This window comes from Salmo salar, chromosome 22 (assembly GCF_965601325.2).
Source record: "Salmo salar chromosome 22, fSalSal1, whole genome shotgun sequence".
In the NCBI taxonomy this organism is placed as follows: Eukaryota; Metazoa; Chordata; class Actinopteri; order Salmoniformes; family Salmonidae; genus Salmo; species Salmo salar.
In genome coordinates this window covers 14,247,013-14,274,502 of record NC_138312.1, presented here as the reverse complement: position 1 = coordinate 14,274,502, position 27,490 = coordinate 14,247,013, and the positions used below count along the sequence as shown (strand labels likewise).

The 27,490-nt window shown below is 41.7% G+C and overlaps 3 protein-coding genes across 7 annotated transcripts in view; 2 read left to right on the top strand and 1 right to left on the bottom strand.

Annotated features, from left to right (window-relative positions):
* The first annotated feature begins 3,028 nt into the window (after positions 1 to 3,028).
* Positions 3,029 to 15,341, top strand: utp3 (UTP3 small subunit processome component). 2 transcript variants are annotated; one of them, XM_014166272.3, is made up of 15 exons: positions 3,029 to 3,286; positions 3,619 to 3,706; positions 3,906 to 3,962; positions 4,054 to 4,110; positions 4,221 to 4,335; positions 4,465 to 4,533; positions 4,686 to 4,807; positions 7,961 to 8,101; positions 9,690 to 9,802; positions 9,887 to 9,983; positions 10,097 to 10,228; positions 10,504 to 10,649; positions 14,333 to 14,393; positions 14,679 to 14,786; positions 15,051 to 15,341. In XM_014166272.3, exons 1-15 carry the CDS (start codon positions 3,270 to 3,272, stop codon positions 15,138 to 15,140), a joined length of 1,413 nt encoding a protein of 470 aa, XP_014021747.1. In that variant the 5' UTR covers positions 3,029 to 3,269; the 3' UTR covers positions 15,141 to 15,341. The 2 variants fall into 2 exon arrangements, with proteins under 2 accessions (XP_014021747.1, XP_014021746.1); XM_014166271.3 differs by having other exon boundaries at positions 14,330 to 14,393.
* A 1,919-nt stretch (positions 15,342 to 17,260) lies between these two features.
* Positions 17,261 to 19,653, bottom strand: ppcs (phosphopantothenoylcysteine synthetase). Of its 4 annotated transcripts, none has more exons than XM_014166201.3 (4): positions 19,547 to 19,653; positions 17,931 to 18,464; positions 17,725 to 17,828; positions 17,261 to 17,638 (listed from the first exon to the last, which is right to left on the bottom strand). In XM_014166201.3, exons 2-4 carry the CDS (start codon positions 18,460 to 18,462, stop codon positions 17,438 to 17,440), a joined length of 837 nt encoding a protein of 278 aa, XP_014021676.1. In that variant the 5' UTR covers positions 18,463 to 18,464; positions 19,547 to 19,653; the 3' UTR covers positions 17,261 to 17,437.
* Positions 19,654 to 23,607: 3,954 nt separating this feature from the next.
* The window catches only part of LOC106582813 (forkhead box protein J3), an 85,435-nt gene continuing 81,552 nt past the window's right edge, over positions 23,608 to 27,490 (top strand). The window contains exon 1 of the mRNA XM_014166268.3: positions 23,608 to 23,891. The gene's annotated coding sequence lies outside the window, so the exon portion shown is untranslated. The remainder of the gene's footprint in view (positions 23,892 to 27,490) is intronic.

Here is a 27,490-nt window from a genome sequence, read left to right as displayed (position 1 = left end):
CTTTTTGGGTAGCAATATTGATGTGGCAATATTTGCCCACTCTTCTTTGCAAAAGCGCTCCAAATCTGTCAGATTGCGAGGACATCTCCTGTGCACAGCCCTCTTCAAATCACCCCAGATTAACCCCAAACGTTAATCTTCTTCTGGTGAAGCCATGCTTTCGTTGATTTGGATGTGTGCTTTGGGTCGTTGCCGTGCTGAAAGGTGAACTTCCTCTTCAGCTTTCTAATGGACGCCTGAAGGTTTTGTGCCAAAATTGCCTGTAATTTGGAACTGTTCATAATTCCCTCCACCCTGACTAAGGCCCCGGTTCCAGCTGAAGAAAATCAGCCCCAAAGCATGATGCTGCCACCACCATGCTTCACTGTGGGTATGGTGTTCTTTGGGTGATGTGCAGTGTTGTTTTTGCACCAAACATACCTTTTGGAATTATGGCCAAAATGTTCAACCTTGGTTTCATCAGACCATAACACATTTTCCCACGTGCTTTTGGGGGACTTGATGTTTGTTTTTGCAAACTTCAACCGGGCTTGGATGTTTATCATTGTAAGAAAAGGCTTCCGTCTTGCCACCCTACCCCATAGCCCATTCATATGAAGAATACAGGAGATTGTTGTCACATGTAGCACACAGCCAGTAGTTGCCAGAAATTCCTGCAGTTCCTTTAATGTTGCTGTAGGCCTCTTGGAAGCCTCCCTGACCAGTTTTCTCCTCGTCTTCTCATACATTTTGGAGGGACGTCCAGTTCTTGGTAATGTCTCTGTGGTGCCATATTTTCTCCACTTGATGATGACTGTCTTCACTGTGTTCCATGGTATATGTAATGCTTTGGAAATTCTTTTGTACCCTTCTCCTGACTGATATCTTTCAACAATGAGATCCCTCTGATGCTTTGGAAGCTCTCTGCGGACCATGGCTTTTGCTCTGAGATGCAACTAAGAAAATGTCAGGAAAATCCTACTAGAACAGCTGAACTTTATTTGTGATTAATCAGAGTCACTTTAAATGATGGCAGGTGTGTAATGACTTCTATTTAACATGGGTTTGAATGTGATTGGTTAATTCTGAACACAGCCACATCCCCAGTTATACACTTATGCAACCAGGTTATTGTAAGGTTTTTATTTTTCATTTTTCCCCCTCGAAGATTTCAGTTTGTTTTTCAATTGAATTGTTCACATTATAGGTCACATTAACAGTAGAAAAAGTTCTGACATGATTTATCCTTGTCTCATTCTTTTACATCACAAAAACCTGGCATTTTAACAGGGGTGTGTACACTTTTTATATCCACTGTATATATAATATCTCTTTCAGCCAAATTGTCATATTCTGGTTCAGTCGCTAGATGGCAGTAGTATTACGAGTATTTTTCATGATATCCACAAGACAACCAGTGTAGATAATGTGGGGATTCAGGTTCTCTGTAGAGCAAAACTCAGACAGTCTTCTTTACCAGAAGGAAGGTGGGAGATGAGGTATGCTTGAGGTTATATGGGAGAAACTTGGAGAGGGTGGGGGCCTTCAGGTTTCTTGGGGTATACTTTGACACCAGACTGACCTGAGCAGAACACATTGAGAGAGGGGTGGGAAAGTGTAAGGTGCTAAATGTGATGCGCTGTCTGATGGGGAAGGAGTGGGGGGCTGGGCGTTCCTCATTGAGGACCATGTATGTTGCATTGATCCAATCTGTAATAGACTATGGCAGTAAAGCATCTGGTTCGGCACCACGGACCTCATTGGAAAGACTAGATGTCATACAGGGGCAAGGACTCAGAAAATGTAGTGGTGCCTTCTGGACATCCCCAGTGGCTGCACTACAGGTGGAGATGGGGGATATGCCATTGCAGATTAGGAGACAGCAGCTGGCATTGAATTATTGGATCAACCTACAGGGACATGGGGTGTCTCATCCTGCGAAAGGGATTTTACAGGCATGCTGGGAACACAAGTGAAGACGGAACGCTTTAGCTGGGTGGGTAATACCCAGGCGAAGAAAATGGGACTGTATGGAAGGGAGTTTAGTCCAACGGTAGCTATTCCTGTAATCCAGCATGGCTACTCCTGCCTCCAGTAGTTGATCTAGAAGTGTTGGAGAGACTACAGAAAGATATGGAGGGTGTTGACCCATCTGATTTGTTTAAGAGACGTCTGGATACTGTGTATCAGCATGTTGTGGCCATTTACACAATGGTTCAAAAGATCCAAGGACAGGACGTACTGGGTTGGCCTTGCTGTGGGTGGAGGAAGTCAAGCCAGACAGAGTAGTTATTTTCTCTGATTCATGTGCAGTGTTGATGAGTCTGCAGTCCTTTAGGTCACGTAACAGACAAGACCTGCTTGATAAGATGCTACAAATCCATGGCAGGATTAGACAGATGGGTAACAGACAAGCTTTACTTGGGTCCCAGCCCATGTGGGGGTGGAGGGGAACGAGGCAGCTGATATACTGGCTAAACAAACACTTAGTAGTGGGTATGTTGATGTTGTAGTTTTAATGAGCAAGGCAGAGGCAAAAAGCCTGATATGGACAGTGATGGTGCAGAGATGGCAGGAGCAGTGGAATAGAGATAATAAGGGCAGGCATTTATTTCAAGTACAGAGGAAAGTCGGGGAGGGGAGGACGGCAGGAAGGGACAGAAGAGAGGAGGCTATTTTTACAAGATTAAGGGTGGGACACAGCCGGTTGAATAAGACTTTAAATATGATAGGAAAGCATCCAACAGGAAAGTGTGATTATTGCCAGGAAACAGAGACAGTGGAGCATGTATTGCTACAGCGTGGGGAGTATCAGAGGGAAAGAGAGAGGCTGAGATCTAGTACGAGGGAGAAGAGGATACAGGAATTTAGTTCAAAGAGTATATTGAGTGGAACTTCATTAAATATAGTTTCAAATATTTTGTTATATTTTTTTAAGAGCAACGGGGCTGGCAGGAAGAATTTCGTTTTCCCTGTCTCTGGCCCACACTCCAGTACAGTAGGTGGCGGCAACGCTTATAAACCCCAACGAAGAAGAGGAAGAAAACAACCCGGAAGCACGTGGAAAGAAAATAGAAAATGCGAGGCTGCTAGGAGTTGCCAACAATTATTTGTCAATTTAAAGTTTGTTTAGTCACCGGAATAGAGACAGCGTTTTTTTTTTTTTACCGAGGACTTTAATTATGCCTGTCATATTTATGTTTGGAAGATCACATTTTTAGGCAACAGAAAAAGTTATCCCACTAGTAAGATAGCTAGCAAGCAAACGTTACTCTACTGAGCTTCTCAACATGGTTCGGGCGCTAAGGTAGGTTAACTGTTTATGCAAAGAAATCTAGCTAACTTTAGTTCAATATGCTAGACATTTAACCTTTAAATTGTCATATGAGATGGCAAGATTGTAGTCTTTATGATGTCCAGGGCACCGTTTTTCAAAAGTTAACTATATGTCGCCTTTCGAATACGATTAAATGCATATGAATAGAACGGAGGTTACCGTTTAAGTACATGTTTCGTCCGTTCTATTCATTACATTTCTATGCATTTAATCCTATCCGAGAGGCGAAATCCAAATAGATTACTTTTGAAAAACTGGGCCCTGGCTTGGATGTGACAACTTTAACCCCCTGCTCCACTCAGAACCAAACGCGCCCCTACGGTGAAGAAGACGGAACAATTTGACGAAGATGACCCTAAAGCATATAAGGACATGCCTGTCCCAGATAAGGTACAGTCTATATATGTTATGGAGAAGCCTGTGTGACTAGAAGTGTGATTAACCTCATATGTTATCAACATCTGCACAATGTTGATTGTCAACTATGCTTATGGAGTATGTCCCTTACTTGACCAATAGTTGTCATTGTTGCTGTAGACAGATTTGAAAGTTTCCATTCAACCTCCTTTCAACGTACAATCTTTTTAAGAGATCCTCACAGTATACGAAGGACAAGATCGATGAGTTCCACGATGACAAAATCGCGGTGAGTCTCATCTATACATTTGTACAGTTCAACTTCTTAACTACCTTTTAACTCGACTCAGTCTTAATGTTGTATACGTTTGCCACTATAGAAACTCCTGGCGCGTGGTGTTCAGATGGACAGTGACCAGGAAGATGGTGATGACGAGGTGAGTCAAAGGCAAACAACTGCAGGCGAACAGTATCTAATAGAGCAGAACTTGAATGACTTACCCGCGCAAACGTCACATTGAGCCGATGAGTATCATGTGGGTTGCAGGAGGAAGTGATGGCTCTGGACCTCACTGACTCAGAGGAGGATGATGATGAGGAGGAGGAGGAGAAAGAAGAGGAGGCTGATATGGACAGTGATCTGGAGGGGAAGAAGGAGGATGGTAATTATACAGCCCAATGTCAACCTACTATAGCAGTTTTTGTACCCACTCCACTATTAACCTGTTTTTTTTTCCCCTACATGTGTATTTTGCTGAATTAACATATTAAATGTGGTTGTTTTCTCCTAGGTCTCCCCAATGATATGGCATGGGGAAACAGGAAGAAGATGTTCTATGACTCTGACTATGTGGCCGCCAGTGAGTATTTCACATTTTATTCATTCATATTATTGAGACCCGTTACCTGTAGTCTTCTATGATTCCTGAATATTTAAATCTGGTTGCTGTAGTTACGTTTGTTCGACATAGGCTGTTACTTTGAAACGACTCACTTTTTTGGTTTGTTGCAGAGGGGAAATCTCAGCAAGACGCAGAGGCAGATGATGAAGAGGAAGAGGAAGAAGCTAAGAATATTCAGAGACGATTGGCTGTCGATCTTAGCGAGGAGGACTATGATCTTAACCTCCTTCAGGTATGCATTATCAGCAACAAAGTATACAGTTGAAGACGGAAGTTTACATACACTTAGGTTGGAGTCATTAAAACTCGTTTTTCAGCCACTCCACAAATTTCTTGTTAACAAACTATAGTTTTGGCAAGTCGGTTAGGACATCTACTTTGTGCATGACACAAATAATTTTTCCAACAATTGTTTACATACAGATTATTTAACTTATAATTCACTGTATCACAATTCCAGTGGGTCAGAAGTTTACATACACTAAGTTGACTGTGCCTTTAAACAGCTTGGAAAATTCCAGAAAATGTCATTGCTTTAGAAGATTCTTATAGGGTAATTGACATCATTTGAGTCAATTGGAGGTGTACCTGTGGATGTATTTCAAGGCCTACCTTCAAACTCAGTGCCTCTTTGCTTGACATCATGGGAAAATCAAAAGAAATCAGCCAAGACCCCATAAAAAAAAATTGTGGACCTCCACAAGTCAAGTTCATCCTTGGGAGCAATTTCCAAATGCCTGAAGGTACCACGTTCATCTGTACAAACAAGAGTACGCAAGTATAAACAGCATGGGACCACGCAGCCTTCTTACCGCTCAGGAAGGAGACGCGTTCTGTCTCCTAGAGATGAATGTGCGAAAAGTGCAAATCAATCCCAGAACAACAGCAAAGGACCTTGTGAAGATGCTGGAGGAAACAGGTACAAAAGTATCTATATCGACATAACCTGAAAGGCCACTCAGCAAGGAAGAAGCCACTGCTCCAAAACCTCCATTAAAAAAAGCCAGACTACGGTTTACAACTGCACATGGGGACAAAGATCGTACTTTTTGGAGAAATGTCTGATGAAACAAAAATAGAACTGTTTGGCCATAATGACCATTGTTATGTTTGGCGGAACAAGGGGGAGGCTTGCAAGCCGAAGAACACCATCCCAACCGTGAAGCACTGGGGTGGCAGCATCATGTTGTGGGGGTGCTTTGCTGCAGGATGGACTGGTGCGTATCACAAAATAGATGGCAGGAAAATGATGTGGATATATTGAAGCAACATCTCAAGACATCCGTCAGGAAGTTAAAGCTTGGTCGCATATGGGTCTTCCAAATGGACAATGACCCCAAGCATACTTCCACAGTTGTGGCAAAATGGCTTAAGGACAACAAAGTGAAGGTATTGGAGTGGCCATCACAAGGCCCTGACCTCAATCCTATAGAAAATTTGTGGGCAGAACTGAAAAATGTGTGTGAGCAAGGAGGCCTACAAACCTGACTCAGTTACACCAGCTCTGTCAGGAGGAATGGGCCAAAATACACCCAACTTATTGTGGGAGGCTTGTGGAAGGCTACCCAAAACATTTGACCCAAGTTTAACAATTTAAAGGCAATGCTACCAAATACTAATTGAGTGTATGTAAACTTCTGACCCACTGGGAATGTGATGAAAGAAATAAAAGCTGAAATAATTAATTCTCTCTACTATTATTCTGACATTTCACACTGTTAAAATAAAGTGGTGATCCTAACTGACCTAACACAGGGACATTTTACTCAGAATAAATGTCAGGAATTGTGAAATACTGAGTTTAACCTCTTACATCTAGACGTTCCGCTAGCGGAACACCTGCTCCAATATCCAATGATAGGCGTGGCGCGAATGACAAAATCCTCAAAAATACAAAAACTTCAATTTTTCAAACATATGACTATTTCACAGCATTTTAAAGATAAGACTCTCCTTTATCTAACCACACTGTCCGATTTCAAAAAGGCTTTACAGCGAAAGCAAAACATTAGATTATGTCAGCAGAGTACCAAGCCAGAAATAATCAGACACCCATTTTTCAAGCTAGCATATGTCACAAAAACCCAGAAGACAGCTAAATGCAGCACTAACCTTTGATCTTCATCAGATGACACACCTAGGACATTATGTTATACAATACATGCATGTTTTGTTCAATCAAGTTCATATTTATATAAAAGAAAAAGCTTTTTACATTAGCATGTGACGTTCAGAACTAGCATACCCCCCGCAAACTTCCGGGGAATTTGCTAACAATTTACTAAATTACTCACGATAAACGTTCACAAAAAGCATAATTATTTTAAGAATTATAGATACAGAACTCCTCTATGCACTCGATATGTCCGATTTTAAAATAGCTTTTTGGTGAAAGCACATTTTGCAATATTCTAAGTACATAGCCCAGGCATCACGGGCTAGCTATTTAGACACCCGGCAAGTTTAGCACTCACCAATATCAGATTTACTATTATAAAAGTTTGATTACCTTTTGTTGTCTTAGTCAGAATGCACTCCCAGGACTGCTACTTCAATAACAAATGTTGGTTTGGTCCAAAATAATCCATCGTTATATCCGAATAGCGGCGTTTTGTTCGTGCGTCCCAGACACTATCCGAAATGGTAAATCAGGGTCGTGCGCATGGCGCAATTCGTGACAAAAAAAATCTAAATATTCCATTACCGTACTTCGAAGCATGTCAACCGCTGTTTAAAATCCATTTTTATGCCATTTTTCTCGTAAAAAAGCGATAATATTCTGACCGGGAATGTCCATTTAGCTAAACAGAGGAAAGTAAACAAAGCTTTCGGTCGACGCGGGCACGAGCCTGAGTCTCACAGTACTGTAACCAGCCACTACCCAAACGCGCTACTTTGTTTCAGCCAGAGCCTGCAAAGCCACGATTCTGCATTTTGCTGCCTTCTGAGAGCCTATGGCAGCCGTAGGAAGTGTCACGGGACAGCTAAGATCCTCACTCTTCAATAAACAGAGACAAGAAGAACGACACCTTGTCAGACAGGCCACTTCCTGCATGAAATCTTCTCAGGTTTTGGCCTGCCATAGGAGTTCTGTTATACTCACAGACACCATTCAAACAGTTTTAGAAACTTTAGGGTGTTTTCTATCCAAAGCCAATAATTATATGCATATTCTAGTTACTGGGCAGGAGTAGTAACCAGGTTAAATCGGGTACGTTTTTTATCCAGCCGTGAAAATACTACCCCCTAGCCATAACAGGTTAAATGTGTTTGGCTAAGGTGTATGTAAACTTCCGACTTCAACTGTACATGCTTGAGCCTCTAGCTCTATCAAAGTAAATAAATAAATGTTCCTGTTGTCCTCATTGTGTGTCTGCATGTGTAGGAGTTTGCTGTAGAGGAGCAGGGGGTGGAGAAGGAGAGGATTGTGAAGGATCTGAAGCAGATGTCCCAGAAGGAGAAGATGAAGCTGCTGAAGAAAGAGTCACCAGAGCTACTGGAGCTCATTCAGGACTTTAAGTCAAAGGTATTGTCGTGTCTTTGGGGTACCATGTTTATCAATTAACTCCCTGTAATTATTATCACGCGATTAAACTGATTAATCGTTTAATTGTAATTAACTAGGAGATCGGGGCACCAAGGAAAATATTCAGATTACAAAGTTATAATTTTCCTAATATAACTTTCCTATATTATAACATTATATATTATATTCTATTATAGTATAGTATAGGCCGATTATCTTCTGGTTTAAATGGTGTAGTTTACCTCGCGTCCAGTCTCATTCCAAACGTCGTAAATTGTTGTATCTGCACGAACCCAGTCTTTACTAAGAGTCATCCATACATCAATTGTCTTAAAATCATTTATTTACTAAACTAATTAATTCACAGAAAGTATACAAACAGTAATTATCATCACAAAGAATTGGTAATGTGCCCTAGTGGCTAACAGGCATGGCTGGTGTCTTGTAGAACAGTGGGTCCTAAAATGTTCAGCTGAGGAGGTACAGAGTTCATTAATATTAACAATTGACATGCTAATCAATTGCCCATGAACGCTCACTCATTTGGGAACAATTGCAATCAATATATATTTACGCTCAGTGTGTCGTCGGGATCCTTGTTGGAGCGTCGTTCTGTTGGAGAGTTCTCTCTCTCTCTCTCTCGGTTAGAATGGATCTTTCAAAGCGACATTCATTAATGTCGTCATAGAATGGGTGTTTCGTTGGTCTTCGCGTTCAATGATATAATTTACTTATCTGCAGACTAATAATTAATATCAAAGACTTGTTCTTATTCTGTCGGTATCAATAGTCTAAAAGTTAACCACGTGGTATAGTTCACTTTCAGTAGAGTACTTGGATGGTCAAACCTATTGGCCAACTCGCAATGGAGTGGAGGCCAGGTCTGGAGAAATGTAAATCAGGGTGGGTTTTATAGTGACATAGAACAGCTTGTCACATGACGCCTGGTCCTGTCTGTGTCCCTGGGGGCGTGCCGATGACTGAGTTAAGCTTGGTACAGAAATATAATTCTATCACATTAACATCAGTACATAGCATCTCAATGTATTACAAATAGCTTTATCCTTATTAATACATTCTATACAACCATGTGGATGCAAGGCTGAGGCTATTATATAAACCGTTTTATGGTAATATGGCTATATTGTCTCTGAGTATCACAAAATTGTACCAAGCGGACCAGTTCGTAGCTGGATTCTTCACCAATCTTCCATACCTTCTCCAGAACACAAATGTCATTCGGTTCCCCAATTCTGTGAGTTGGAAGAATGTCCTGTGTCTCTCTATGGGCCATGTGGCAAGAGATTCTCCTGGAATGTTACAACCCCCTCACACAGGGCCTGGGTGGGGGGAGGTAGGTTGGGGGATGGTGCAAGGGGGGAGGGGGTCAACTGTCCTCCCTGTACTCAGAGGCCAACGTCATGACAGTATGATAACCACAACATCACTACTACTGTATGTGCAGCAGGATAAGAAACATGCAGTGTAATCCACACTTAATGTTGTTGAGCCTGTAACAAGAGTTACAGTTACTAACGGTGGTGTTGTGTGGTAATGCCGTGCTGTTTGCCAATGGTGTTGTGTGCAGTTGGCAGAGCTGAAGGACGAGCTACAGCCTCTTTTGGAGATGGTCAACGATGGACGGATCCCACCAGGAAAGGGTGCCAACTACCTCAAGACCAAACAGCAGCTTTATCTAAAGTAAGTGTGAATGTTATTTGGGACACAAATTGCAAAAACAATGCCAATGAGGATGTACTCGCTTATTGTTATTTCTGTCCTTAGTTACTGCACAAACATCAGTTTCTACCTGGTCCTGAAAGCAAAGCGTATTCCCGCACACAACCACCCTGTGATTGAAAGACTGTTGACTTACAGAAATGTGAGTAGATGCATTGTAATTTGATCCAATTGTAGGTATACTGTATGTAGTGAACTTACAGTGCTTGTCATGTAGCTGGTATGATTCTGATTGTTCTCTGACTGTCCCTGCAGCTGATTAATGAGATGGGTGAGGTAGACGCTCGGCTTGCCCCACAGCTGTGCCAGCTGCTCTCTGCAGACCAGAAGGAGAAGTCCGCTAGAAAGTCAGAGAGCAGCAAGCAGATCACCAACAAGAAGGTCAAGGTGAGATATGAGTTGGACGTTGGTCCATTGGGTGATGTGGATGTTGCATGTACTTCAAGGTGGACTCAGCGATAAGACGTAGATGCACAAGGCTTAACTTCTCTGCTGTGTTGGTCCCGTTGCTACCACGCTGTCAGTGTGAAGCGAACCCGTGCGCATAAACTGTGTGAGAGGGAAGTCTTGCATCTCCTTCAACGCAATATCTACGGTGCTGCTCGTGACGATGTCATTTGGCCGGGTCTACCTTTAAACTGGACTGCTCCCTATGTTGTCAGGTATCTGAGGAGGCTCGGGCGGAATCATCTGAAGACTCAAACTCTGACTTGGATGAGGAGGCTGCTCTGCGCTTCTACAGAGGAGTGGAGGAGAGGCTGAAACTGAAGAGGAAGAGCAAGAGCAAGGACCCACAGGTTGAGGAAGGGTGAGTGTTACCGGAGTACATTATAGAGCACCACAGTGGAGGTGTCGTAGGACCAATAAAACCTAGTGGTCAAACGGAAATGGTTCCAATCATTTTCCCACCATTCATTTTTCCCATAGTGGATTTTATAAACACCTCAAATAAGGGCTGTGTTTCTTATAGGCTAACACTGGCATGACGTTTTGATAACCATGTAAATAAATCTCTTTCGGACAAGCTGACTTTTGTATCATTATATTCGACTCGATTTAAACTGATTCGAAAATGCCAATTAGCATCAAATTAGACATCTAATCATATTTTATTTGTCACGTGCGCCGAATACAACAGTGTAGCCCTTACTGTGAAATGCTTACTTACAAGCCCTTAACCAAATATGCAGTTCAAGAAATAGAGTTAAGAAATGTTTTACTAAATAAACTGAAGTGAAAAAAATCATCAAACAGAAGAAAATGACATAGCAATAAAGAGGCTATATTCAGGGGGTACCGGTACCAAGTCAATGTAAAGGTTAGTCGAGGTCATTTGTAAAGTGACTATGGATAGATAATAAACAGCGAGTAGCAGCAGTGTAAAAACAAAGGGGGTGGTCAATGTGAATAGTCCGGGTGGCCATTTTGATTAATTGTTCAGTAGTCTTGTGGCTTGAGGGTAAAAGCTGTTAACCTCTTGGGGCTAGGTGGGACGCTAGCGTGCCACCCGTGGTGCACTCCATCAACAGCAGGTGCATTTCAAGAGCGGCAAATTTGAATCCAAATAAATGTCAAAATTCAAATTTTTCAAAAATACAACTATTTTACACCATTTGAAAGATAAACATCTCCTTAATCTAACCACGTTTTACGATTTCAAAAAGGTTTTACGGCGAAAGCATACATTTAGAGTATGTTAGGACAGTACATTTACAAGAGTTGTGTGTAATGTTTTGTCAAGTCAAAGACAGGGTCACCAAAACCATAAAACCAGCTAAAATGATGCACTAACCTTTTACAATCTCCATCAGATGACACTCCTAGGACATTATGTTAGACAATGCATGCATTTTTAGTTCTATCAAGTTCATATTTATATCCAAAAACAGCGTTTTACTATGGCATTGATGTTGAGGAAATCGTTTCCCTCCAATAACCGGCAGTCAAGTCAGCGTCAAATTAAATAATTAAAATTAGACAACATTGGTAAAATATTATATTGTCATTTAAAGAATTATAGATTTACATCTCTTGAACTCAATCAACTTGCCAGATTTAAAAATAACCTTACTGGGAAATCACACTTTGCAATAATCTGAGCACTGCGCCCAGAAAAATACGCGTTGCGATACAGACTAGACGTCATGTTGGGGAGATCTAAAATCGAAAATACTATGTAAATAATCCATTACCTTTGATTCTCTTCATCAGATGTCACTTCCAGGTATCACAGGTCCATAACGAATGTAGTTTTGTTCAAAAAAGCTCATCATTTATGTCCAAAAATCTCCGTCTCGTTAGCACATGATGTAAGCCAGCCGGACTTCTCGTCATGAACGAGGGGAAAAAATATATTTCCGTTCGTTCAAACATGTCAAACGTTGTATAGCATAAATCATTAGGGCCTTTTTTAACCAGAACATGAATAATATTCAAGGTGGACGAATGCATACTCTTTTATAACGTATTGGAACGAGGGTACCCAACATCAACTCGCGCGCCAGGTGTCTAATGGGACATCATCGTTCCATGGCTCTTGTTCGGTCAGATCTCCCTCCAGAAGACTCAAAACACTTTGTAAAGGCTGGTGACATCTAGTGGAAGCAATAGGAAGTGCCAAAATATTCCTAAGCCCCTGTGTTTTTCAATGGGATAGGTTTAAAGTCAATACAACACATCAAGTATCCACTTCCTGTCAGAAAATGTCTCAGGGTTTTGCCTGCCAAATGAGTTCTGTTATACTCAGACACCATTCAAACAGTTTTAGAAACTTTAGAGTGTTTTCTATCCATATATAATAAGTATATGCATATTCTAGTTACTGGGTAGGATTAGTAACCAGATTAAATCGGGTACATTTTTTTTATCCAGACGTGCAAATGCTGCCCCCTAGACCCAACAGGTTAAGACTTGGCGCTTCGGTAACGCTTGCCGTGCGGTAGCAGAGAGAACAGTCTATGACTAGGGCAATTTTTTTGGTGCTGGATGTCAGGAAGCTTGACCCTAGGGATGTATTGGGCCGTATGCCCTACCCTCTGTAGCGCCTCAGATGCCGAGCAGTTTCCATACCAGGCGGTGATGCAACCGGTCAGGATGCTCTCGATGGTGAAGCTGTAGAACCTTTTGAGGATCTGGGGACCCATACCAAATCTTTTCAGTCTTTTCAGGAAAAGGTGTTGTCGTGCTCTTTTCACAACTGTCTTGGTGTGTTTGGACCATGATAGTTTGTGGATGTGGAGACCAAGGAACTCAACTCTCGACCCGCTCCACTTCAGCCCCGTCGATGTTAATAGGTGCCTGTTTGGCCCTCCTTTTCCTATAGTCCATGATCTGCTCCTTTTGTCTTGCTCACCTTGAGGGAAAGGTTGTTGTCCTGGCACCACACTGCCAGGTCTCAGCCTATAGGGAGGTCAGTCTCAGCGTTGTCTGTGATCAGGCCTACCACCGTTGTCGTCAGCAAACTTAATGATGGTGTTGGAGTTGTGCTTGGCCACACAGTCGTGGGTGAACAGGGAGTACAGGAGGGAACTAAGCATGCACCCCTGAGGAGCCCCGGTGTTGAGGATTAGCGTGGCAGATGTGTTGTTGCCTACCCTTACCACCTGGGGGGGGCCCGTCTGGAAGTCCAGGATCCAATTGCAGAGGGAGGTGTTTAGTCTCATGGTCCATAGCTTAGTGTAAGTAAGAATTTGTTCTTAACTGACTTGCCTAGTTAAAGGTTACACACTAGGATGAGCATTTTATTGTTTGCTTGTGGCCTTATACAGCTCGTCGAGTGCAGATATCATGCAATACTACAAGTCACTGCAAGCTCCTGCTGACACCTTTGCTAACAGGTATCGTGTCAATTTAAAGAAATGTTGCCAATTTATTCATTACTACATTTTAGCTTACAGATAGTTAACCCAGAGATTCTTAGGGTTGCCTTGATTCGTCAGTCTCACTCAGATCATGGCATTTGTAGTTCTTTATGATATCCACATTAGCAGATAATTGGCAATTTTTTGGTTGGGGGTAAATACAAGCGACTATATTGATAAGTCACCTTAACCAAGAGATTTACACGGTTATCAAAACGTCACGCCAGGGTAAGCCTTCACGAAATGCAGCCCTTATTTTAAGTGCCCTTACAAAAAAAGATTGCAGTATACTGCATCCGAAATGAGTAAAAAAAAAAGTTTTACTGCAGTAGTTTTGTAGTGTAACTGCAGTTCAACTGCAGTACTCTGCAATTACTGCGTCCAAAATACCAGTCGACTGCAGTTACTGCACTTTTACTGCAGTTTCAGAACTGCAATCTTTTTTTGTAAGGCTGTTTCTAAAATCCCCTATGGGAAAAATGAATGGTGGAAAAAAGATTCTAACCATTTCCCTGTTTGACCGGATATTGGGTTTTATGGGTATTGGGACATACTGTGGTACTCTATTCAAGTTCAAAGAGTAGGAATGAGATGGGCAGGGTTTGATGGTAGATCTGTTTCCTCGTAGCAGATTGGAGGAGGCAGGAGATGACGAAGTGGATCCAGATGCCAAGAGACGCATTACCTACCAGGTACAGTGCAACACCCTCTGAGAATTAGAATGAGTTACACACACACGCATTCAAGTATACAGCAGCCATGATTTATTGTACATCTTAGCCTTCATGTACAAAATGAACTGGTTCATGTCTCTTGTTCACATTTTCATTGTACAAAGCACAGTATGAGGCATTTATTCTCACAATACATAAAATCATGGCCTTCAGATCAATCTTGTACTTTGTAAGCGTATTATATTCCCTTCCTAGTTTAAACCATTAGTCTAATTAGCACATGCTGCTCTATCCTTCCTGAAGATGGCCAAGAACAAAGGGCTTACACCAAAGAGGAAGAAGATTGACCGCAATCCCAGAGTCAAACACAGAGAGAAGTTCAGACGAGCCAAGATCCGCAGAAAGGGACAGGTTTGTAGACTACATTTAAACTTGAAGTTGCAGTGTATACAGATCCTATGAATGATTGACTAGAAGTGCTTTGCAGGAATTACTGACACCTTCAGGTAAATCTTTCAGAACCACTGCTGTATAACGGTATTATATACAGTATTTGAAAGCAACATTGACAACTTGTATCATTTAACTTGTCAATTATGGGCCAAATTACAAAAAGACTGTTGGAATTCCTAGTTCTTCAAAGAAATCTACATGAAAGTATTTAATGTATTCCAGGTTCGTGAAGTCCGTCGTGAGGAGACAAGATACAGTGGAGAGCTGTCTGGTATTCGTGCTGGAGTTAAAAAGAGTGTCAAACTCAAGTAACCAACCCAACTGTTTCCTTTAAGGAAGACTGTCAACAGTTCCCTGTAGACTGGAGGTGATTTGTGTGATTTCTCCAGCACAATGTAATACCAACATACAGTTGAGGTTTAATGTCCCAAGTCTGTCACCTTTACTGATGTACTACTGTCTGACATTACTCTGACAATCTGCTTTGTTGCAATAAAGTTGTTCTTAATCAAATCTAACTTCATTTGGCATTATTCCACAACCCACATGTTGTAATCTGCTTCCTGACAAGATGGTATGAAAGTTAAGATGCTCAAGGATTGGTTTGCTTTCGTTACGTAATGTTTTTTTAGGCAGTACTGAAACCTGCTTATTCATGCATATGAATGTCTGAACTAGGTGGGTGAAAGCCAAGCCAGATAAAATAAAGATCCAAACTCGACAAGCATGAATTGCAGCCAGATTTTAAACAGTTTAGTACAAAGAGATTGTCCCAAGCCCGGGGATTTGTACTGTACATTAGTGTTCTACAAGTAGCCAGGTCCAATTAGTCAACTGGTCGTTAGGCTGTTAATTGATCGAGGTTGTTTGTCGAGCAGTAACATATACACACTACCGTTAAAGTTTGGGGTCACGTAGAAATGTCCTTGTTTTGAAAGAAAAGCACTTTTTCCCCCGTTTAAAATAACATCAAATTGATCAGAAATACAAGTGTGGACATTGTTAATGTTGTAAATGACTACTGTAGCTGGAAACGGCAGATTTTTAATTTTTTTTAATGGAATATCAACAGTGAAGAGGCGACTCCGGGATGCTGGCCTTCTAGGCAGAGCTCAAGTATCTGTTATTTTGCCCATCTTAATCTTTTCTTGTTATTGGCCAGTCTGAGAAGGCTTTTTCTTTGCCACCCTGCCTAGACGGCCAGCATCCCGGAGTCGCCTCTTCACTGTTGACGTTGAGGCTGGTGTTTTGCGGGTACTATTTAATGAAGTTGCCAGTTGAGGACTTGTCAGGCGTGTTTCTCAAACTAGACACTAATGTACTTGTCCTCTTGCTCAGTTGTTCACCGGGGACTCCCACTCTTTCTATTCTAGTTAGAGCCAGTTTGCGCTTTTCTGTGAAGGGAGGAGTACACAGCGTTGTACGAGATCTTCAGTTTCTCACATGGAATAGCCCTCATTTCTCAGAACAAGAATAGACTGACGAGTTTCAGAATGTTATTTGTTTCTGGCCATTTTGAGCCTGTAATCGAACCCACAAATGCTGACGCTCAAGACACAACTAGTCTAAAGAAGGCCACTTATTGCTTTTTTCATCAGGACAACAGTTTTAAGCTGTGCTAACATGATTGCAAAAGGGTTTTCTAATGATCAATTAGCCTTTTAAAAATGATAAACTTGGATTAGCTAACATGCCATTGGAACACAGGTAGTTGCTGATAATGGGTCTCTACGCCTATGTAGATATTCCATTTAAAAAATCTGACGTTTCCAGCTATAAGTCATTTACAATGTATTTCTGATCAATATGTTATTTTAAAGGACAAAAAAGGTGCTTTTCTTTCAAAAACAATTTAAGTGACCCCACAATTTTGAACGGTAGTGTAGGTTCCGGTACTGTTTATATTGAGGTGCAGGAGCGCCACAATTCTTTTGAGCTAATATTCTATAAGAGGAACGGAAGCTCAAGCAGTAGAAAGTTTGAGGTGCCCGTACTCTGCTCCGGTGAGCTTCTGCCCAAGTCAAGCACTGCTTCTTATCCTAGTGCAAATAGCCTACAGCTGTGTCTGTAGGCCCACAATATTTTATACAATTCTGCAACTTTGCTAGTGCAAGCTTTGGGCTAGACCCAACGTAATAGTAGATCATGTTTCAAGTTAGTTGCAGACAGGCCATGTGTTGCCAGTGATTTATAGAATATTTATTTTTATCAGGTTATTTTCTACCTGCAGGCTGCAATGTTTATATGTAGGCTATTTTGTTTCCTTCTGGTTATCTAGATCTCTGGCGCCCTCTTGAGGCATGTCTTACATCAAACTAAGTTTAAAGTGTCAGAAGATCAATGCCTATAGTTGAATTTATTAAAACAAGGTATGTCTATATGGAAAAATACACATTTACAAATTTCAAACAAACTGGCCAAAAGAACAGAACTTTCGGTCAACACAGATTTTATTTCGTTGGGGAAAGCCCTAGCATGGTTAACTGGGGTCTCAGCCTTGTTGGGTTATAAATTGGCTGTGAGCTGCAGTCAGATTACAGACAATCCTGTCCTCAATCTCTACATCTCTGCTTGCTTCCTCATCTGTGAGTACCAGCTCGACCTGAGTGTCAGGTGTCACCACTACTACGTAACCTCGTCTGGTGTCCAGTACATTGGCTACCACAGCCTGGTGCCGATAGGTGGACAGAGCCCGCCGAGCTCTGTCCAGCAGGATGGATGGGTCTGTCTCCAGCTTGAAGGAAATCACAAATGCTTGAGGAGCCCAGTCCTTCACCAGCGGCGACAACATCTTGGGGACCATCTTCATACTGATCTACAGGAAAGAATCTTGACTTAACAGTGGATCTCTAATAAAGAGCATGTGCTTTTGTATTTGATGGCTTTCTTTACTCACCTGAAGTGGTCCATTGGAAGACTGGATCTTGTGCTCTGGCATGTCAGATGCTGGGATGTAGAAATCCGACACTGCTGCAGCCAAATAAAACATAGCGTTGGACCCTGAGTGGAATGAACACAGAGCGCAAGTTAGTTATCCCAGCACATGCAGGTACTGTACATCTTACTAAGCCCTGTTACCACTAGTTGACTGTCAGTACCTACCTATGGGGCTGAGTGCCTGTGCTGCTGCTTTGAGGAGGTGCAGGTACTCGGACAGGGTGCTGAACTCCACAGGCAGAAGAAGCCCTGCCTCTTTCACCGCCTGGTAACGCATCAGGATTTTGGCAATGTTGGGAAGTGCCTGCTGGTTGACCACAACTTGGTCAGAGACCGAACCCCCCTTTCCATTCTCCAGCTGTAGGCTGTCCAGCAGATTAATCCCAGAGTAGAGGCGTGTGAAAGGATATAAGGAACGGTGTCTGTGCAGGAAGATCACAGCATAGCCTGACTCAAGGAAGTACTCTGCCGAGGAGGCTCCGCGCCGGCCACTGCTGAAATTATCCAGGAAGCGGACGGTGCGAGACTCCAGGGGGACTTTGGTGCCTCCTGAGGTGATAAGCACCACCCTATGCCCTGCAGCCCTGTGCTGCACAGCAAAAGCTGCCATCTGCCCTTTGACCTCCTCTACATGGGAGGGAACAGCAAACTCTTCAGACAGCTTCCCTTCTGCAGTGAGGGTCCTGGGGTCTGCCATGCCTGGTTGGCCGAGGAGAGGGGGGGAACATCAGCTTACAAGACAAATATTACGTTGAAAAGGAATGTGAAACCTAACATGCATTGCCAAGTATGTGATTAAGCAATAAGGCATGGGGGGGTAAATGGCCAATATACCACGGCTAAGGGATGTTCTTATGCACGACACGGAGTGCCTGGATACAGCCCTTAGCCGTGGTATATTGGCCATATACCACAAACCCCTGAGGTGCCTTATTGCTATTATAAACTAGTTACCAACGTAATTAGAGCTGTAAAAATAAATGTTGTCATACCAGTGGTATACAGTCTGATATACCACGGCTGTCAGCCAATCAGCATTCAGGGCTCAAACCACCCAGTTTATAATTTGGTTTAAAGCTGCAACATGTAACTTTTTGGGTGACCAAACCAAATTCACCCAAGAATGTGAGTTATAGATATATAATTCTCATCGAAAGCAAGTCTAAGAAGCGGTAGAACTGTTTTGTGTTATTTCTATGTTTCACATTCTTAAGTTTCGTTTTTGCGTCTTTTACACCAGTTTCACACAGCTAAAAATGCAATATTTTTGGTTATGGACAAGATATTTCACAGCGGTTTAGATAGAACAATGATTCTCAACACTATACCTGTTTTTGTTGTTGTCACAAACTGAAATTAGGCGAACTATTAGAATTGTAACAACCAAGAAATGGCGGAGCACCTTTAAACGTCAGTGAGAGGAGCCAAGCCATCAATCTCTTAGATCATTTACGTTTTTGGTAGGAATAGGATACTTGTGACCTTGACAAACTTTTGAGGGGACGAATAGTAGTCACTGGTTGATTATTTGAAAGAGTATCTGGTTTGCCTCTAGGATAAGTAAGTATGTTAGACTCACCTTTGTCTACTAGCTACAACTTTACTGCACTTAACAGCAGTTAACGTTATGCCTTAGAAAATGCGGTTCACACTAGCTGCTATTACAAGGAAGTTCATTGGCATGGGGCACGCACCTAAAATCATTCGGCTAATGTTGCAGTTATCAGTGAATTAGCTTCATATTTATATGATTCTTATTCATTCATAGAAACATTCCTTACTTTCAAAGGCACCGAGGGGAAAATGTAGCTGATGATTGAGAGGTACCGGGCGACTTCCGGATGCTGTCTGGCGTGATGTCTTTTTCGATTAGCTACATTCATTGGAGGTAAAGAACTCGGAATTATGTCGCCGCCTAACGTCGTGGAGGTTGAATTGTCAGGTGACTGCATTACAAATGATTCCAACAACAAAAGGAATGTAGGGGCTAGCCTATACATTGCGTTTCAGTTATTTATCACACTTAAAAAAAAAATGCAGATATAATAATAACCCACGTAGTGATTCAGTGGCCTTTCTCTAGATACCTTGAGTCACAGGCAAACAACCTCCTGTGCCATGAAGGTCCAGACCTGGCAGAGACTGTAGTAAGCCTCAGAAAGGCTATACAAATAAGGCAAACTTCAAACAAAAGCCTGTGACTGCAGGATCACTACTCTGCTGCCAGCAATGAAGTGATTGAGGGGGAACAGCTGGGATAAAATCAGCGACAGGACAAGTGCACTACCTACAAGTCCACATCTCTTGGCAGATGCTGTAGTCCCGGAAAGAGCGTATAGGAGAAGATAGTGGAAACTGAGGTTTTGTTTGAAACTGCTAGTGAGTCGGGTGAAGATAATAGCACAGAGAGGAATGGATTGTGATTGAATAAGTGGGATGAATATTGTTTGTCGACGTGTCAATTTCTGTATTTTGTATGACGTTGTTTTGCTGTCTTTCACTCAATGGATTTTGTATTTTCTCATTCAATACCCCGTCCAGCTGGTGGCGGTAATGCACCATTAATATTGGATGCCAACCGCCGTTAAACCCCATCGAAGAAGAAAAAGAGGCTGTTATCCGTTTTCACAGTGAGCTCCAAAAGGAACAGTGACAAATGTTTTGTTGTTTTGTCTGTGCCCCAGCACTTTGGATTTGAAATGATACAATGCCTAAGAGGTTAAAATACAGACTTTAAGCTTTAATTTGAGGCTATTTTCATCCATATCGGGGGAACTGTTCAGAAAGTACACCAATTACAGCTTGTGATGCTACAAACTTGTTGGATGCATTTGCTATTTGTTTTGGATGTGTTTCAGATAATTTGGTGCCCAATAGAAATTAATGGCAAAAAATGTATTATCATTTTTGAGTCACTTTTATTGTAAATAAGAATAGAATGTTTCTAAAAACTTCTATATTAATATGGACGCTACCGTGATTGCGGATAGTCCTGAAGGAATCGTGAATAATGATGAGTGAGAAAGCTACTGACGCACTGTTATCATACCCCCAAGACATTACAATAACAGGGAAGGTTAGTATTTTTTGGGGGGTATGATGAATATGGGTTTGGCGGATGCCAGGATAATGGTCTGGGGCTGTTTTTCATGGTTCGTGCTAGGCCCCTTAGATCCAGTGAAGGTAAATCTTAATGCTTCAGCATACAATTACATTGTAGATGATTCTGTGCTTCCAACTTTGTGGCAACAGTTTGGGGAAGGCCCTTTCCTGTTTCAGCATGACAATGCCCCTGTGCACAAAGGGGGACTGAGGCTGCTACACTGACCTTGGTGAACATGGTGGCTAGTCACCTTCAACATGCTAAATCATTTCATCACATTTTCTTTATTGATTTTAGTTCAGCTTTCAATACAATGCAAATACACACACTGCTGAAACGACTACTGGACCTGAATGTCAACGGAGGCCAGGCAGGTTGGATCAAGGACTTTTTAACTGACCGCCCACAGAGGGTTCTCATGAATGGGGCCCTCTCTGATGAACTGACCCTGAAAAACAGGGGTTTGTCCTTTCACTGTTGTTGTTCTCTATCTACACTAACGAGATGAAGAGCCGAGGAAACAATGTGAGCCTTTTAAAGTATGCGGATGACATGGATCTGGTGGGACTCTTTTTTTAAAGATGCTACGTCAGATGGGGACAGCTGTTTTAAACAGACCAACAACCTTCAAGAATGGCGTCGGTCAAGTGCCCTCCACATCAATGTGGAAAAGACAAAAGAGCTGATCATCAATGGCAACAATTTGCCAATGTCCCAACCACTGTCTCTGAATGACCAACCAGTGGAGGTGGTTGACTGTTTTAAATACCTAGGGACACAAAGTGATAACAAGCTGAGTTTTACAGAGAATGCAGACTGTATTTTTCTTTTTAAGCAAGCCAACGCCTGTTCTTAATCAGGAAATGAAAGGGGTTTGGGGTCAGCCAGGATGCTCTGGAGAGGGTGTACTGCAGCTTGGTGGAGAGCATCCTCACGTTCAATATGACAGTCTGCTATGGTAATCTGAGTGTGAGGAGCAAAAGCAAACTGACCAGAATAGTAAACACAGCCAGCAAAGTAATTGGTCGACCACAGGCACATTTGAGAATTCTGTTCCACAAGGCAACCAAAAAGAAGGCACTGGCTGTCACCCCTCCCACCCTCTACACCCTCAGTTCGAGGCTTCCCTCTGGCCGGTGCTTCAGTATGCCCATGGCCAAGAAGAACGTGTTCAAACATTCATTCGTTCCTTGTGCTGTTGGACTACTAAATGCAAAGTAAATTGTATCGGTTATTGTACTTATCTATCTAGTGCAGTTGGGACAGTGGTCGTTGGGAGTGAATGTATTAATGTCCTCTATGTTGTTAGTGTATGCAACATGATGGACTGACTGGTTTAAATGTGTATGATGTGAGAATGTATGTGTATGTGATTATTTTAATGAAGGTGATGCCAAAGATGTGGATCCATCCTGGATGGACAATAAAGTTATATTCTATTCTATTCTATTAATGCCCATGATTTTGGAATGAGATATTCGGCGAGCAGGTGTCCACATACTTTTGGTCATGTGTGTTTGGACAGGAAGAAATATGAATCGCAACCTGTTTGCGGCTCAAGTGAAGCATTTTCAATGTTAATCCACTGGAGGTGCTGTTGCCTCACCAAAAACTGGATGAGCACACTGAAATGATACTGAACTGGACTAGCTCAGATTAGACGTTTTTGGGTCCAGCAAGGTATGATGAATTGACCAAAATATCAATGCATGTCTCATGAAGATGAACATTATTAAGATAATAGCTGACAGGATGCTTCTAAAAAATAGCAAAAATATTAATTTCTTGCAAATAAATATGACCTCTAGTAGTACTGTAGTAACTCCTGTAATAAGATTATTCAGAGCTAAACACCTCGATCACACCTACAGTGTTACACGCAAAATGGTACGCAGCATCATCTGGATATGTGTGCAACAAAATTTCAGCTTTCACATGCTACCATTTCCGCCAAGCCATCGATCTATGCATACAATTCGATGCATACTTTCGATACATCCAACGTATGGACCACAAAGAACGCAATGCATCAGCCTCTACAACGCAATGCTGTATGGCTAATGCAGAGTTCCATTGGAAATTAATATACTTCTTCTGGTGTACCAAAATACAAGGCACTGTTGGTGTGATCGAGGCGTAAGAACACAGAGAAACAACTTTTTTTGTATCATGTTTTTTATTTAGTTACTATAATGATTGAGTACATATGTGTTATTCTTACTACAGTTATTACTATTGTTGTTTTATTAAAGTAGTTGTAGCAGAGAGAGGACAGTAAAGTAGGGGACTAGTTTTTGTGGCTGTGTACATCTCCAAGTGCAGTTTGTAATTTGTGTCGTTCTCATGTTTCATGAACATTATTAAAGATAATGCTCCATGTAGCTGACAGGATGCTTCTAACAACGGTGTAATATATCTAAAGAAAGTCAAGAAAATAGCTAAATTAATAATGTCTTGCTGATAAATATAACCTCGAGTAGTACTGTAGTACGAGTATTAATAGCTAAGAAACAAAACCAAAAATCACGTATTTTGTTGTAATCATAATGATTGAGTAAATATGTGTCGTTATTATTATTACAAGTATTAGTATTATTGTTTTATGAAAGTAGTTCTAGCAGAGGCAGAGAGAGAGAGGACAGTGAAGTAGAGGACTAGTTTTTGTGGCTGTGTACACCGAGTGCAGTAATGTAGCCAGTGCAGTATGTAATTTGCGTCGTTCTCTGAATTGTATCGAAAGTAGTTCCGGGTATTTTTTTTTTTTTGTAGCCTGTGTAGAAAACGACAGAGTCCCGGATGTTGGCTGTCGAGACTGGACTCGAGAGAAAGGCGAACGGGAAAAGGCAGAGAAGCCGAAGAGGGACGACACTGGCACATTGGTGAGAGTTCAACGGGTCTTACCTAGGACAAACGACAAGAGCATAGGCACCTGAGGGACTTTCTTGTTGAAGAAGAGGTGAAAGGGGAGGGGGCAGATACTTCAATACTGCCCTGGACCAAGGTAACGACCTGACATACCCAGGGTAAGTGAGCTGTAAGAACATGGGAATGGTAGTTGAACTGAGGCCCATGAAATGGACGACTTTCATGGGGGAAGTGAGCTGTACTGAAGTTCTGGGGATTGAGTTCAGCAATCAGGCCTTGATAGTTTTCTTTTTGCTGGGACGGGGCGTATAGGGACATCATTCGTAACGACCCAGGTAGCTCGTTTCCTAACATGATAATTAGCATGCTTGATCACAATACGTAGATAGCTAGCTATAACTCTCGAACTTGACAGTTAGCACCATTTGACAACTGAGCAACTTTGACAGCTAACACCACGGTAGCATTCGTTTTTACATGTCTTTAGCTAACTAGCCATATTGCAAAGAAGCCTGACCATTCTTTGACAAGGTGTGTTGCTAAAATGTTAGCCATTTTAGCAACATTTACCCAAGCTAAATTGCTATCGTTAGCTAACTTGGGAATGGGTCACACTGTGCGCACACTGTATTTAGCTAGCTCGAGCTAGCCAGCTTGACTGGCTGGTACTTTGGTCCCTCATCAGCTGTTGGAATGCGTTACGTCTGTCAATTTAATGTTGTCTGACTTTGTGGGATTTCCCGAGATATGGATGATAACTAGTCTAAAATAATCAATGGTCTTAAGCGTTTGTACTTTAACTAGCTAATCAAAAATGTATGCATTGTCAAAATGTCACTGGCTAGTTTGGCTACCTGAAGTGAAGAATTGAGGGGGAAAAAAGCACTTGAGAGCAAGGCTTTGTTGATCAGTTGATTCAGGTTATAGTAGTTTCGACTTGCACAACCTATGACTCCAGAACCAGGGACGTAACACCAACTACTGATTTGTTAGCTACAGATTGTACGCCTGATAATGTGATATAACCAAATATTGTTGGTGTCCTTTATGGGCGTTACAGGAAAGCCACATACAAACCGCCGCCATAGATTTGATCAATTTACCTGTTCTTTGCGATATTTTCATAGTTCTCGATTCCGTGAAAAAGTATATTTAAAAAATGTATATTTCCAGTTACAAGTAGATATACAAAAACCAGCGAAAACTCAAAGATAATAAAAAAAGTAAAAAAATTGTATTGCGTGAAGATGTTCCTCGCCATCGTAGCTTCTGCACATATAGCATTTCCCAGCATCTTTGCAGGAGCCAGGTGTTGCAACCGAAATTAATTTACAATTTTTAAAAACATTTTTTTAAATTGTATTTCACTTGAGGTAAAAAATTAAGTTCTAAACCAGTTCAAATCCCCCAAAAGTTACGGTTCATATGTTTAGTTTTCGTATATATTTTGTTGTTGTGCGAAATCAACATCGTTTTTACTTTGAACTCATTAATTTACTCCAATTAGCGCCAATAGAGCAGCAACGGGTAAGATAGTTGTTTACATGTTTGATTGGTCAGATAATTTGCAGGAGCTTGATTTAACTGAAAATTCACAGGTGGGGACAGGGGCAGACATGGAGGGGGATTGGCTTGAAGCTCTGAACATCATGACGAAATTGGAATGTATTTAGGCTATTACTAGCACTATAACTAAACCGAATTATATAGCTAATAGACAATATTTTTTAAAAAAAGATGTAAAACAAAAAATAACGTCATTAACCAGTTCTGAACATTAGAAAATCACGATTCTGTTCTGGACCACTAGAAGTCACTTTCGTTCCTGGTCCTGTTTCCGTTGCTCTGAAAATGTACTTATTTTCCCAGAACCGGTTCCAAACCCTGGCAGGAACTAGTTGTTTCAATGCATCACGCCTGCAGCCACGTAGTAGATGACAGCTAGTCATACAATGTGACCAAAAACAAAGTTCTGCACACATGTAAGACGTATACAGTCCATTTGGAAAGTATTCAGACCCCTTGACTTTTTCCATATTTTGTTATGTTAGTCTTAACTTTAATATGGATTCAAGTACTTTTATCTCAATCTACACACAATATCCCATAATGATGAAACAAAAACAGAAAATAATAGTAGAGTGGCCAGACAGAAGCCACACCTCAGTAAAAGGTACCTGACAGCCAGCTTGGGGTTTGTCAAAAGACACCTGAAGACTCTCCGTCCATGAGAAACAAGATTCTCTGGTCTGATGAAACCAAGATTGAACTCTTTGGCCTTGTTGCCAAGTGTCACCTCTGGAGGAAATCTGGCACCATCCCTACGGTGAAGGCATGGTGGTAGCATCATGTTGTGGGGATGTTTCTCAGGGACTGGGAGACTAGTCCGGATCGAGGGAGAGAGAACCTGTCCAGAGCGCTAAGGACCTCAACAGTACAACAACCATAAGCACACAGCTAAGACGACACAGGAGTGGCTTTGGGACAAGTCTCTGAATGTCCTTGAGTGGCCCAGCCAGAGCTCAGACTTGAACCCGGTCGAACATCTCTGGAGAAACCTTGAAACAGCTGTGCAGCGACGCTCACCATCCAACCTGACAGGGCTTCAGAGGAGAATGGGAGAAATTTCCCAAATACAGGTGTGCCATGCTTGTAGCATTTTTTTATTTAACCTTTTATTTATCCAGGCTAGTCAGTTAAGAACAAATGCTTATTTCCAATGACGGCCTACACCGGCCAAACCCAGACGACGCTGGGCCAGTTGGGACTCCCGATCATGGCCGGTTGTGATACAGCCCCGATTCAAACCAGGGTGTCTGTAGTGACTCCTTTAGCACTGAGATGCAGTGCCGTAGACTGCTGCGCCACTCGGGAGCCCGAGAAGACTCTAGGCTGTAATCACTGCCAAAGGTGCTTCAACAAGGTACTGAGTAAGGTGTCTGAATACTTATGTAAGTGTTATTGCAGTAAAAAAAAAAGAAAATTGCACATATTTTTAAACCTGTTTTTGCTTTGTCACGATGGGGTATTGTGTGTAGATTGAGGGGGGAAACTATTTAATCAATTTTAGAATAAGCCTGTAAAGTAACAAAGTGGAAAAGGTTAAGGGTTCTGAATACTTTCCGAATGCACGCTATCTCACTCGATACAAAACATAAATTCAGAAAGATATTAAATCTATGATTTTTGTAGAATCAACTGGAAAATGACATTTTGAAGAATTTATTTTGTCCTCGATTTGGAGAAGGGGGGGGGGGGGGTGTATTGGCAAGAACAGGTTAGTTGCAAAATTGATGGCGGCGGTTTGTATGCGACTTTAGTCCTTAAAATCTTTGGTTATATCACATTATCTGGTGTAAAATATGTAGCTACAGTTTTCTATTATCACATGTCTACGAAACATAAGTTAAGTTGTTTCTATACATGTGCCATCTCTGCTATATGTCCTACTAACAAATACAAAAAAAATCTCTAACTTAGTCCCACAAAGATAGACCAGACCCGTTTTGTCTTAATCATCCATTATTTAAAGCTACAATATTTAACTTTTTTGGTGACCTGACCAAATTCACACAGAAATGTGAGTTAGATCTTTAATTCCCATTGAAAGCAAGTCTAAGAAGCTGTAGATCTGTTCTTTGTGTGCTATTTCAATGCTTCCCGTTCTGAAGTTACGTTTTTGAGTCTTTCGGTTATGTAAATCCGTTTCAAACAGCTGAATATATAACATTTTTGGTTATGGAAAATGAATTTCACA